Source organism: Salvelinus sp. IW2-2015, linkage group LG13 (assembly GCF_002910315.2).
Source record: "Salvelinus sp. IW2-2015 linkage group LG13, ASM291031v2, whole genome shotgun sequence".
Taxonomy (NCBI): domain Eukaryota; kingdom Metazoa; phylum Chordata; class Actinopteri; order Salmoniformes; family Salmonidae; genus Salvelinus; species Salvelinus sp. IW2-2015.
The window spans coordinates 38,995,186-39,009,569 of record NC_036853.1 but is presented as its reverse complement, the minus strand read 5'-3'; the positions used below and the strand labels follow the sequence as shown (position 1 = coordinate 39,009,569).

Sequence of the window (14,384 nt, the reverse complement as noted above, 5' to 3'; positions counted from 1 at the left end):
ATTGCGCTTTAAAAACATGCTAATTATGATCCTCCCCTGGAGCTTTCCCAGACTTAAAGGCTTTAATTGCATCAAGAAGTTCCTCCTCTGTAATTTGGCCTTCACATGAGTCTTTCTGTACAGATGTTAGTTTTACATTATTAATAGGAAAAAATCCATACAATTAGCTTCGGTTATTGGAGATGGAGGAGACTGAAACGAAAACATATGCTTAAAGTACTTTAATTCCTATTTCAAAATATTGTTTGGTGAATCATGAGTGACTCCGTCATTTGTAACAAGTTTCAGTACATTTTTGAAGAATGTTGAAGGTTGAAAAATATTTTGGTGCATCTTTCCCCATATGCCATCCAGTTCGCATTATTTTTATAATATAAACTCAGCAAAAAAAGACATTTCCCTTTTTCAGGACCCTATCTTTCAAAGATAATTTGTAAAAATCCAAATAACTTCACAGATCTTCATTCTAAAGGGTTTAAACACTGTTTCCCATGCTTGTTCAATGAACCATAAACAATTAATGAACATGCACGTGTGGAACGGTCGTTAAGACACTAACAGCATACAGACGGTAGGCAATTAAGGTCACAGTTATGACAACTTAGGAAACTAAAGAGGCCTTTCTACTGACTCTGAAAAACACAAAAAGAAAGTTGCCCAGGGTCCTTGCTCATCTGCGTGAACGTGCCTTAGGCATGCTGCAAGGAGGCATGAGGACTACAGATGTGGCCAGGGCAATAAATTGCAATGTCCGTACTGTGAGACCCCTAAGACAGCGCTACAGACAGATAGGATGGACAGCTGATCGTCCTCACAGTGGCAGACCATGTGTAACAACACCTGCACAGGATCGCTACATCCAAACATCACACCTGCGGGACAGGTACAGGATGGCAACAACAACTGCCCGAGTTACACCAGGAATGCACAATCCCTCCATTAGTGCTCAGACTGTCCGCAATAGGCTGAGAGAGGCTGGACTGAGGGCTTGTAGGCCTGTTACAAGGCAGGTACTCACCAGACATCACCGGCAACAACGTTGCCAATGGGCACAAACCCACCGTCGCTGGACCAGACAGGACTGGCAGAAAGTGCTCTTCACTGACGAGTCGCAGTTTTGTCTCACCAGGGGTGATTGTCAGACTCGCGTTTATTGCCGAAGGAATGAGCGTTACACCGAGACCTGTACTCTGGAGCGGGATCAATTTGTAGGTGGATGGTCCGTCATGGTCTGGGGCGGTGTGTCACAGCATCATCGGACTGAGCTTGTTGTCATTGCAGGCAATCTCAACGCTGTGCGTTACAGAGAAGACATCCTCCTCCCTCATGTGGTACCCTTCCTGCAGGCTCATCCTGACATGACCCTCCATTATGACAGTGCCACCAGCCATACTGCTCGTTCTGTGCGTGATTTCCTGCAAGACAGGAATGTCAGTGTTCTGCCATGGCCAGCAAAGAGCCCGGATCTCCATCCCATTGAGCACGTCTGGGACCTGTTTGATCGGAGGGTGAGGACTAGGGCCAGTCCCCCCAGAAATGTCCGGGAACTTGCAGGTCCCTTGGTGGAAGAGTGGGGTAACATCTCACAGCAAGAAACTGCACATCTGGTGCAGTCCATGAGGAGGAGATGCACTGCAGTACTTAATGCAGCTGGGTGGCCACACCAGATACCGACTGTTACTTTTGACCTGACCCCCCCCCCCCCCCTTTGTTCAGGGACACATTATTCAATTTATGTTAGTCACATTGTCGTGGAACTTGTTCATTTATGTCTCAGTTGTTGAATCTTGTTATTTTCATACATAATATTTACAAATGTTAAGTTTGCTGAAAATAAACGCATTTGACAGTGAGAGGACGTTTCTTTTTTGCCTAGTTTGATTTTACTGGATCTTTCTTGAATAAGTTCTCCATTTCTTTTGTTTTTTCTTCTAACTTACTCTGAGCCTCTATGGTACAGTTTTTATTGCCATCTATCTGTACTGTTAGTCCTTCAATTCCTTTATTAATACTGGCTCTTTTGACCTAAATTGGTTTTGTTTTATAGATTAGTACTGAATTGCATGCCTCTAAAGGCAACATTTAAGAGTGTCCCATACAATAAGGGATCTGCTGTACCTATGTTGTCGGATAAAGTCAGTTATAAAATTCCGTAGTTAAAAAAAAATTATCATCCAGTAGGCTTTGATAACATTTCCAATATCCGCGCGCACTGTGGAAATTCTGTAGAGTAATAATATATGCCAAATTATGATGGTCCGACCGATTCCTGTCCCCTATCAAACACTTTTTTTAAGACTTTTTGTGCGCAGAGGAGAATTCGACATAAGAAATGCTAATCCAGACCGACCTGGTCCTTGATATTAGCCCTCTGCCATGCTACACGTGGAGGAAGAAGAAGTTTTGATACACTGACGATTCTTGCAGGTTTTCCCTACTTACAAACGCATGTAGAGGTCTGTATTTTTTATCATAGGTCACTTCAACTGTGACGAGACGGAATCTAAAACAAAAATCCAGAAAATCACATTGTATGATTTTTAAGTATTATATTTGCATTCTTACCTTGGACTGACACTAAAGCTATTTGATAGCATTCAGAAATAGCAGAACTTTAATCATTTGGTACAAGACTCTATTGTTTCGAATTACAGCGATTCACTATGTTTTCTGTGTTCTTGCCAGCTTTGCACACACCTGCAGCAGCGCTTTTGGCCACTCCTCCATAAGACCTTACTCCCAGACCTCCTCAGTTTCGGGGCTGGTCGCTGCGGCATTACATAGGACCTTTCGCTCCTCCAAAGATTCTTCTAATTGGTTCAGGTCTGGAGACTCGGCTAGCACTCAGGTACCTTGAGATGATTTCTTTACGAGCCCCTCCTTAGTTGCCTGGCTAGTGTGTTTCGCGGCTCGTTGTCATGCTGGAAGATCCCGCACGACCATCCTTCATGCTCTTGACGTGGGAAGGAGGGTTGCTTTGCCGCGATCTCGCGATAAACATGGCCCATCCTCCTCCCGCTCAATACGTGGCACGTCGCCTGTCCCCTTTGTAGCAAAAGCATCCCAAGATATGTTTCCACCTTCCATGCTCACGGCTTCGCGGATTGGTGGTTCTGGGGTTGTTACTCACCTCCTTCTTCTTTCCAAACCGCGCGACGTGGAGCTTCTAGACACTTAAAAGCGCTCCTATTTTGTCTCATCATGCACTACTGACCTCTCTCATTCCTCTCTTCGGATCACTCCAGATGGTTCATTGGCAACTTGCATTGACGGGCCCTGGACATGTCGCGCTTTGATGCAGGGGTGACCTTGCGTGGCTGCAGGAATCTTGAATCACATAGACGGCGTTAGTGTGTTACTAATCGTTTTCTTCGAGACTGTGGTCCAGCTCTCTTCAGGTCCACTTGCGATCCAGCGTCCTGCGTGAGTTCTGGGCTTGATCCCTCACCTTCCTCTTGATCATGAATGCTCCACTCGCAGGTGACGATCTTGCATGGAGCCCCAGACGAGGGTGATGGACCGTCATCTTGACTCTTCCATTTTCTAATCTTGCGGCAAAGTTGCCTTCTCACCAAGTCTGTCTTGTCAATACATTGTCCTGTAGCACTCCATCCCAGCCTTGTGCAGGTCTACAATTTATCCTGAGTGATCCTTTACACAGGTCTCTGGTGTCTGGCCATTGTGAGAGTATGGCGCGTCTATTTGTTGTGTGTGGACAGGTGTCCTATTTATTACAGCGTAACGACGTTCAACAGGGCTCAAGTTAAATACAGGTTAAAGAGTGGAAAAGGAGGGCTTTCTTAAAGAAAAACTAACAGGTCTGTGAGAGCCGGAATTCTTACTGGTTGGTAGGTGATCAAATACTTATGTCATGCAATAAAATGCAAATGAATTACTTAAAATCATACAATATGATTTTCTGGATTTTTGTTTTAGATTCCGTCTGTCACAGTTGAAGTGTACATATGATAAAAATTACAGACCTCTACATGCTTTGTAAGTTGGAAAACCTGCAAAATCGTGTATCAATACTTGTTCTCCCCACTGTATATCTCACAAGGTCATGGTATTTAAGCCTCCAAATATCAACTAATTCCAATATATTCATGACATTCATGATTTCCTTAATTGCCTGAGGGTGATAGTTTGTAGTGTGATTTCCTTTACGGTCCATAGAGGTATTTAAAACCGTATTATAATCTCCCACCATAATAATAGAGTTTTGTGTTGCTCGTATGGTTGATACATTTTTATATTTTCAAAGAAGCATGGATCATAATTATTTGGACCGTATAGGTTAATAATTAAAATAAAAATGACTGTTAATTAATATCATCACCCCTTTTGAATTTCTTTGCCCATGGTAGAAATATATTTCGCCCCCCAGTCCTTTTTCCACAAAACTTCATCTAAAATTGTTGAATGAGTTTCCTGTACAACAATAGATATTATATTCCTTCTCTTTTAGCCAGGTAAATACTGATCGTCTTCTTATTATCTGCTAAGCCATTACAATTATAACTGGCTATACTTATTTCACCACTTACCATAATGAGACACAAGTTTAAATTCTATTTATCATAATATATGTTTGTAAACGTACCATTAAATAGAACATGATGATTGAGTGTCTATATAGCTTTACCATGATATTTGCATTGCTACTAAGTAAACCTCCAATTGGTCCCCACTATTCCACCCGCTAAAAGCCCTCCCGAGTTGGGTTGTCATCCCAATGACCGGCAGACCGCACCCGACCCCCCCGGATCCCATGGCACCGGAGAGACCGGGACCCATCCTTTGAAAAGAGCACACAGTGCCACCCGCAGAACAGAAGCAGATCAACCGCCAAAAGCATTTCCATTACCCTCACCTCGATTTGTATTATATATAGCTCCCACATAAACAGGCCATGCATTTCTCAATGGCTGCTGAGGACTGGGGTGCACAGTGTAGCCAAAGTAATTAGTGAGGAGCACAAACACTTGTTCTCACTCAATTGAGTTGACATCCACTCAGAAAGACTAATTTTCATGTGTGTCTGCATGTGTATGAGAAAGTCTAATTCCTGTTTATTTACAGGAATTAAATTAATCCCCCGGAGTGCTCTCTTTCTCTCTCTCTCTCTTTCTCTCTCCCATTCCTCAGGGCCAGCGTCATGGCGGAGCGTGATGTGCCCACAGGAAGTGACACGGTGTATTTCACGGTGGTGGACGGCCAGGGCAACGCCTGCTCATTCATCAACAGTAACTACATGGGCTTCGGAACTGGTCTGGTGCCTCAGAGCTGTGGCTTCTCCCTGCAAGTGAGTGGCAGCCTGTCTCGGTCGTTGAGGAACCAAGTGCTAAATTCAATCCGTACCTCGATTGAAATGTAAAGGTTATTTCCAATTGAACCGAAATATGCAGCCTTTCCCGTGAATGCAGTCTCCGCAAACTCAGGAACATTGCCTTTGAATTTCTATCACGCTATAGGGCGGATCTTCTGCGATACAGATTGAGTCTTGGCCCAGGTTTTAAAACTATGGGAATAGAAAGGAAACTTTTTATTGTCAATATTTAGGCTTCGAGTTTATTCTAGTCCTGCCACAAACAGTTAAATTTGCACTATGCAGAAATCGCTCCGCCATTTCCTGTTTGCTAAAACTCTGAAAAGCTAGCCTAATTTCAGTTTATGTGACAAAATAAGTTAATATAGTGTAGAGAATCATTGTACCATTTAAACCGCTGTGAAGTATATTTTACATAACCAAAAATATTGTTGTTTTAGCTGTTTGTAGCTGGTGTACAAAGCTAAAAGTAAAACAAAACTTAAGAATGGGAAGCATAGAAATAGCGCACATAGAACAGATCCACCGCTTCTTAGACTTGCTTTCAAGTAGAATGATAGATCGATCTATGAATCACATTTCTGTGAATTTGATCAGGTCGCCCAAAATGTGACATATTGCCACATTTACATAGTTCGGAATACACACACCCACATATTTATCGTAGGAATACAGTTTGGAACTGAAATATATCTGTTGAATTGCTTTCATTGTTTCCTCCTGGTTCCATCTGAACTCTGTGTCCCATCAGAACCGAGGTGCTCACTTCTCTCTGGAGCGTAGCCATGGTAACTGTGTAGGCCCGGGGAAGAGACCGTACCACACCATCATCCCGGCCCTGCTGACCGACCCCGCCTCTGGACGCCTACTCTGCTCCCTCGGTGTCATGGGAGCCTTTATGCAGCCGCAGGGCCACATACAGGTGCCCACACACACACACACACACACACACACACACACACACACACACACACACACACACACACACACAACACACACACACACACCACACACACACCACACTCACAACTCACTCACTCTTCTCACTTTACTGGTGCTTTAGTTTAGTGGCCTGTGTTCTCTCTCTCCTCTCCATCCAGGTGTTGCTGAACATGCTGGAGTTTGGGATGAACCCCCAAGAGGCGCTAGATGCCCCTCGCATGTATGTGCAGCATGACAAGGCTGGTAAGCTCTCTGTGAACCAGGCTAGAGGCCAGGCCACATGACCCTCCTTTCTCTCTCTCTCTCTCTCTGATGTTAATCAGCCAACCCACAGTAGAAATATGCTTACTGTACTGTAGATCAGGTAGAGTAACCCTAACCCCCCTCCACCCTCGATGCCCAGACCTTCTGCCTGACGGACTATGTTAACATGTTTAGTAAACTACACTATAATATTTTGCCTGCATCAGGAAAAAATACTATCATAATTTAGTCTAAGAAACATGCACACACATGTTGTTAGTAATGCATAGATAGGAAAGTGTGTGAAAATGCTATATATATTTGTCATAATAAAAACTCTGGGGTTATGGATCCACATGTCCTACCGGAAATCCTGCTTTATCTGTATCCTCTCCTCTCACAGCGCAGCAGTGGCGTGTCAATTTGGAGGTGGGTGTCGACGAGGGTGTTGCTGAAGACCTGGAAAAGCGTAGCCATGTGGTTTGCTGGCCTATCACTGGCCATGACCGGAGTCAGTTTGGGCGAGGCCAGGTCATCTCAGTAGGGGATTGGTGGAACCTGTCTACCCAGGAAGCAGAGCCTAATGTTAGGGTGTTGTGGGCAGGATCAGACCCCAGAGCTGATGGTTGTGCCCAGGGGTACTAGTGACTAGGGCTGCACAATATCGGCAAAAAAATCTCATAGCGATTTTTTGAACCAAATATTGCAATTGCGATTTGGCTTGCGATATAGATCAAAACATCTGGGTGAACTTTTGGAATCAGTGAAATAGAATGATTTATATTAAGAAGCAAAGTAGAAAGCAGCATTGATCTTGTTTGGGAGAGAGACATCAAACAGAGTAAACTATAAAAACAGATGTTACACGCAGCTTAGTGGCGGTTCAAAATATTGCACGCAATATGGATCTCTTGCAATATGGATATTGCACATGTCAATATTGCGATTTTGATATGAATTTGAATAATCATTCAGCTCTACATTCTTCGTAAAAAGGATTCCAAAAGGGTTCTTCGACTGTCCCCATAGGAGAACCCTTTTTGGTTCCAGGTAGAATCATTTTGTGTTCCATGTAGAACCCTCCGTGGAAAGGGTTCTATATGGAACCCAAAATGGTTCTACTTGGAACCAAAAGGGTTCTACTTGGAACCATCATTCAACGTGTTCTCCTATGGGGACAACCGGAGAACCTTTTAGGTTCTAGATCAGGGGTGTCAAACATACGGCCCGCGGGCCGGAACCGGCCCCCAAGGAGGTTCGATCAGGCCCGCAGGATAATTTGAAAGTGGAAAAAATGCATAAAAGACATGGAATTAATATTTTTAATTCGCTGCAATTCATGGATTATCCGCTAAGGGGCGCACTCTTTCCATCAGAGTAGAAGACAAGCCGCATCACTGAGACAGACTGAAAACAGCAGACGGTATCAATGCGCCATCTGCTGCTTGTTACGACGTTGTTAATACCTTGGTCTCTACCTCTCCGCTACACCTCATTAGCAAAATGTCGTTATCAAACGGAGAAAAGTAGATAAGGGTGTTAGAATTTTCAAAGAAAAATGGACCACGCTATTTATTTACAGAGATGCACGGAAAACCTTCGTGCTTGGTGTGTTTGCAACAAGTTTCGGTATTGAAGGAATATAATCATTCGACGCCCTACGAGACTCAATCAAACAGCGAAAAATATGACGGCTTGCAAGGACAACTGAGAAGAGCCTGTTCTACTGTTCATACAACTCCATAAATTTTCAGTATGTATTGTATGTGTATGTATGTTTCATGTATGAAGTTTACAGATTTACAGGACAGGCGAACACTTTCTTCATTCACACATTTAAAATCACTCTCCTTAGTTTGTAAGGTGTACGCAGGGATTACATTTAGATTTTATATGCGTATGTGTAAGTGGTTAAAATTTCCTTTCTTTAAAAGTCTCATTTAATCTTAAAGTGCATTACTATATTTTTCAGTACCAATTAAAGTTTTGTGCCTTTTGTACATCAGTGGGATCAGTTGCAATGCATATTTGTGAATGATAAAAGTAAATTGCACATTTGTCTAAGAAATATGAGGTGTTTCATGAAATGTTTTGTAAAAGGATAGTTCATTAAATTTCAATATTTTCCTAATGTTCTTGTGCTTCTTTACACCAAAACAAAGGAAAGCATGATATTTTGGTTATTATAGCAGAGTATGGTATAATTTTAATGGTCCGGCCCACTTGACATCTCCCTAGGCCGTATGTGGCCCACGATGCGAAATGAGTTTGACACCCCTGTTCTAGATAGAACCTTTTTTTATGAGAGTACTAGTGACCCTCTCCCCTCCCTAGGGGGAGCTAGAGAGCTTACAGAATATTTACAGTATGACTGTGCACTACACTTGTCCACTCACTGACCATGTTTATATGCACAGCAATATCCCGTTATTATTCAGGATACTAAAGTATTCTGTTTTTGAGTTGACGCATATAAACATCATATAAACATTATGAGAAACCCAGATAAGATGCCTGTTTATGCTTATAATTTTGGACATTTGGTAGGCCTTATTATAATTTCCAACATTTGGTAGGCTATTTGTTTGTCAACTATAGTTTGATACATGCAGATTCTCTTCTGTCATTATTTGTTGCCCCAGAAGACTAAATACAGTAGTGCTCACCAGAATAATGTTGTAAATCGATAGAATGCATTAGTAGTCTAGTTAACACTGGTAAAGTTGTCTGTTTCGTGTAGGGACCGTGGAGAAAACGCAATAACTCCAAAACAGTGGTCTGTGCAAAATGTCCAAAATGTAATCAGTTTGACCGGTTTTAAGAAAATGAAAAGCTGAGAAAATGACAAAATATGTTTCTGATAAGACTTCAGTTCATCTTAGGTGTGATTGAAATACTGTCTGCTTGCATAACAGTGTCAAAGATAACACATTACACGCGCATTCACATTTCTAAAGCGATGCTGAAAGAAAGAAATCATGTTTCTCATCTCCTGTTCCTGAGACAAAATGAACATTTGTTGTGTAATTTCACTTCAAGAAATGCATAATTCTGCAGGAGTTAATGTTATATTATACCACAGTGTTGTTGAATACTCATTTTTGATTGGCTAGAAGGGCATTCTAGGATGGACATTAAAACCAGATAAAGGCACAGTTGGAAAAGATATTGGGACACCTTGCAATCATGATGCAATAAGCGCCTACATTTTTTATTTAATACATTTTTTATTTCACCTTTATTTAATCAGGTAGGCCAGTTGAGAACAAGTTCTCATTTACAACTGCAGACCTAATTCCTCATTTACATATGCAGACCGTACTTGCTACAAAGTTACAGAAAGCTAAACCAACAACCACACAAACCGAAATTGGATACATTGTAAACACAGGTCCAACGAGGACAACCTTAGCTAGCATTGATTTGTTTTTACAGAGACATATTTTTTGGAGCATCTGATGACCTAACGTGGTGAGTGATGAACATGAATTTCTCTGGTCCCTACAGTTGCAGTCATGACACAAGTGACGCTATGCTGTCAAATCCTCCCACGTTTCTAGTTTGACCAGCTATTTTCAGCAACTGATATGTTTTTATTTGGTTGTCATATTGGCAGGTTTGCTGGGAGACAAAATATTTAGATAGCTTCTTGCCTAGTTTTTGATATGCAGTGCGGTCTCCACGTAATGAACAGTGTCGAGTGACCTGATGAGATGGCAAACTTTTCTAGCTATGCCAGGCATATTCAGGCATCATCAGCTCATTGTTATGGATTTATCTAAATTAATGTCAATAGAAAACAGTTACTTTCCTGTTATTCTGGCCCAGATGTCGTGGCTGTTTTAGCCGTAGCTAGCTGGCTAGTTAGAAAGCAAGGGAAAATAACTTTGCCAGCGAGCATACCAACAGAACATAAAGAACGAATGACAAGGTGGTGTCCATAAATATCGAACTAATTGAACGAACGACTGGGTTGCATCTTTAGCAACCAAAAMATGAGAAAGTATGAATTTGCTTATATAAATGAAAAGATAAATATTTTTTTTTTTATTTCTACCGGTAAATATGTGCATATAGTATTGTTTTATTTGGCAACTGTGTTATAAGCGGGATAAACAGCTTAGACCAGGTATTCCCAAACTGGGTACGCGCAATGCCATCGGGGGTACGCCCCCCAAAAATGTGATTCACATTTAAAAATATATAGAAAAACTCTGCGAAAAAAGAAACGTCCCTTTTTCAGGACCCTGTCTTTCAAAGATAATTTGTAAAAATCCAAATAACTTCAAGGTCTTCATTGTAAAGGGTTTAAACACTGTTTCCCATGCTTGTTCAATAAAACGAACAATTAATGAACATGCACGTGTGGAACGGTCGTTAAGACACTATAAGACACTAACAACTTACAGACGGTAGGCAATTAAGGTCAAACTTATGAAAACTTAGGATATTAAAGAGGCCTTTCTACTGACTCTGAAAAACACAACAAGAAAGTTGCCCAGGATCCTTGCTCATCTGCGTGAACGTGCCTTAGGCATGCTGCAAGGAAGCATGAGGACTGCAGATGTGGCCAGGGCAATAAATTGGAATGTACGTACTGTGAGACGCCTAAGACAGTGCTACAGGGAGACAGGACGGACAGCTGATCGTCCTCGTATTGGCAGACCACGTGTAACAACACCTGCACATGATCGGTACATACGAACATCACACCGGTAGATACAGGATGGCAGCAAAAACTGCCAGGAACGCACAATCCCTCTATCAGTGCTCAGACTGTCCGCAATAGGCTGAGAGAGGCTGCACTGAGGGCTTGTTGCCCTGTTGTAAGGCAGGTCCTCACCAGACATCACCGGCAACAACGTTGCCTATGGGCACAAACCCACCGTCGCTGGACCAGACAGGACTGGCAAAAAGTGCTCTTCACTGAAGAGTTGCGGTTTTGTCTCATTAGAGATGATGGTAGGATTCACGTTTATCGTCGAAGGAATGAGCGTTACACCGAGGCCTGTACTCTGGAGCGGGATTGATTTGGAGGTGGAGGGTCCGTCATGGTCTGGGSCGGTGTGTCACAGCATCATCGGACTGAGCTTGTTGTCATTGCAGGCAATCTCAACGCTGTGCGTTACAGGGAAGACATCCTCCTCCCTCATGTGGTACCCTTCCTGCAGGCTCATCCTGACATGCCACCAGCCATACTGCTCGGTCTGTGCTTGATTTCCTGCAAGACAGGAATGTCAGTGTTCTGCCATGGCCAGCAAAGAGCCCGGATCTCAATCCCATTGAGCACATCTGGACATATTGGAATCGGAGGGTGAGGGCTAGGCCATTCCCCCAGAAATGTCCGGGAACTTGCAGGTGCCTTTGCGTGGAAGAGTGGGGAACATCCACAGCAAGACAGCAAATCTGGTGCAGTCCATGAGGAGGAGATGCACTGCAGTACTTAATGAGCTGGTGCCACACTAAGATACTTGACTGTTACTTCTTGATAACTTCCCCCCCCCCCCCCCCTTTGTTCAGGGACACATTATTCCATTTATGTTAGTCCTTGTTTGTGGAACTTGTTCAGTTTTATGTCTCAGTGTGTTGAATCTTGTATGTTCATACAAATATTTTCACATGTCAAGTTTGCTGAAAATATAAACGCAGTTGACAGTGAGAGAGTTTCTTTTTTTGCCTAGTCATATACACTACCGTTCAAAAGTTTGTGGGCACTCAGACGTTTCCTTGTTTTGTAAGAAAAGCAAGTTTTTTGTCCAATAAAATTAACATCAAATTGATCAGAAATACAGTGCAGACATTGTTAATGTCTCAGCCCTCTCTGTACTCCCTGTTCACCCATGATGCATGGCCATGCACGCCTCCAACTCAATCATCAAGTTTGCAGACGAAACTACAGTGTAGGCTTGATTACCAACAACGACGAGACGACCTACAGGGAGGAGGTGAGGCCCTCGGAGTGTGTGTCAGGAAAATAACCTCACAGTCAACGTCAACAAAAACAAAGGAGGATGATCGTGGACTCAGGAAACAGCAGAGGGAGCAGCCCCCTATCCACATTGACGGATGTAGTGGAGAGGTGAAAGTTTTAAAGTTCCTCGCGTACACATCAAGGGACAACTGAAATGGTCCACCCATACAGAAGCGTGGTGAAGAAGGCGCAATAGCGCCTCTTCAACCTCAGGAGCTGAAGAAATTTGGCTTGTCACCAAAAAACCTCAAAACTTTTACAGATACACAATCGAGAGCATCCTGTCGGGCTGTATCACCTCCTGGTACGGCACCTGCTCCGCCCACACCCGTTAAGGCTCTCCAGAGGGTAGTGAGGTTGCACAACGCATCACCGGGGCAAACTACCTGCTCTCCAGGACACCTACACCACCCGATGTCACAGAAGGCCAAACAGATCATCAAGGACAACAACCACCGAGCCTACTGGCCTGTTCACCCCGCTATCATCCAGAAGGCGAGGTCAGTACAGGTGCATCAAAGCTGGGACCGAGAGACTGAAAAACATATTTTATCTCAAGGCCATCAGACTGTTAAACAGCCATCACTAACATTGAGTGGCTGCTGCCAACATACTGACTCAATCTCTAGCCACTTTAATAATTAAACATTGGATGTAATAAATGTATCACTAGTCACTTTAAACTATGCCACTATATAATGTTTACATACCCTACACTACTCATCTCATATGTATATACTGTACTCTATACCATCTACTGCATCTTGCCTATGCCGTTCGCCCATCGCTCATCCATATATTTTTATGTACATATTCTTATTCATTCCTTTACACTTGTGTGTATAAGGTAGTTGTTGTGAAATTGTTAGATTACTTGTTAGATATTACTGCATGGTCGGAACTAGAAGCACAAGCATTTCACTACACTCACATTAACATCTGCTAACCATGTGTATGTGACAAATAAAATTTGATTTGATTTCAAATTACTATTGTAGCTGGAAACAGCAGATTTTTTATGGAATGTCTACATAGGCTTACAGAGGCCCATTATCAGCAACCATCACATTGGAACTCTGTGTTCCAATGGCACGTTGTGTTAGCTAATCCAAGTTTAGCATTTTACAAGGCTAATTGATCATTAGAAAACCCTTTTGCATTTATGTTAGCACAGCTGAAAACTGTTGTTCTGATTAAAGAAGCAATAAAACTGGCCTTCTTTAGACTTGTTGAGTATCTGGAGCATCAGCATTTGTGGGTTCGATAACAGGCGCAAGATGTCCAGAAACAAAGTCCTTTCTTCTGAAACTCGTCAGTCTATTCTTGTTCTGGGAAATGATGGCTATTCCATGCGAGATATTCCAAAGAAACTGAAGATCTCTTACAACGCTGTATACTACTCCCTTCACAGAACAGCGCAAACTGGCTCTAACCAGAATAGAAAGAGGAGTTGGAGGCCCCGGTGCACAACTGAGTAAGAGGACAAGTACATTAGAGTGTCTAGCCTGAGAAACAGATGCCTCACAAGTCCTCAACTGGCAGCTTCATTAAATAGTACCAGCAAAACAGTTCCTCTGTCCAGTTTCTGTGTTCTTTTGCCCTTCTTAGTCTTTTATTTTTATTGACCAGTCTGAGATATGGCTTTTTCTTTGCAACTCTGCCTAGAAGACCAGCATCCCGGAGTCGCCTCTTCACTGTTGACATTGAGACCGGTGTTTTGCGGGTACTATTTAGTGAAGCTGCCAGTTGAGGACTTGTGAGGTGTCTGTTTCTCAAACTAGACACTCTATGAAAAAAAAAAAAAAAAAAATCAGGGGGTACTATGTAATATGTATCTATGTAGGTAGAGTTAAAGTGACTATGCATAGATAATAAACAGAGTAGCAGTAGCATAAAATA

At 42.6% G+C, this 14,384-nt stretch overlaps 2 protein-coding genes across 3 annotated transcripts in view; both read left to right on the top strand.

The window, feature by feature from the left end:
* Window positions 1-8,000, top strand: part of LOC111971432 (glutathione hydrolase-like YwrD proenzyme) — a 31,654-nt gene extending 23,654 nt beyond the window's left edge. The window contains exons 8-11 of the mRNA XM_023998206.2: window positions 5,149-5,305; window positions 6,081-6,251; window positions 6,430-6,514; window positions 6,918-8,000. Coding sequence (XP_023853974.1) covers window positions 5,149-5,305; window positions 6,081-6,251; window positions 6,430-6,514; window positions 6,918-7,159 — 655 coding nt within the window. The 3' untranslated portion in view covers window positions 7,160-8,000. The remainder of the gene's footprint in view (window positions 1-5,148; window positions 5,306-6,080; window positions 6,252-6,429; window positions 6,515-6,917) is intronic.
* A 586-nt stretch (window positions 8,001-8,586) lies between these two features.
* LOC111971512 (transmembrane 4 L6 family member 1) overlaps window positions 8,587-14,384 on the top strand; it is a 23,745-nt gene continuing 17,947 nt past the window's right edge. For both annotated transcript variants that reach the window (XM_023998325.2, XM_023998324.2), the window contains exon 1: window positions 8,587-9,985. The gene's annotated coding sequence lies outside the window, so the exon portion shown is untranslated. The remainder of the gene's footprint in view (window positions 9,986-14,384) is intronic.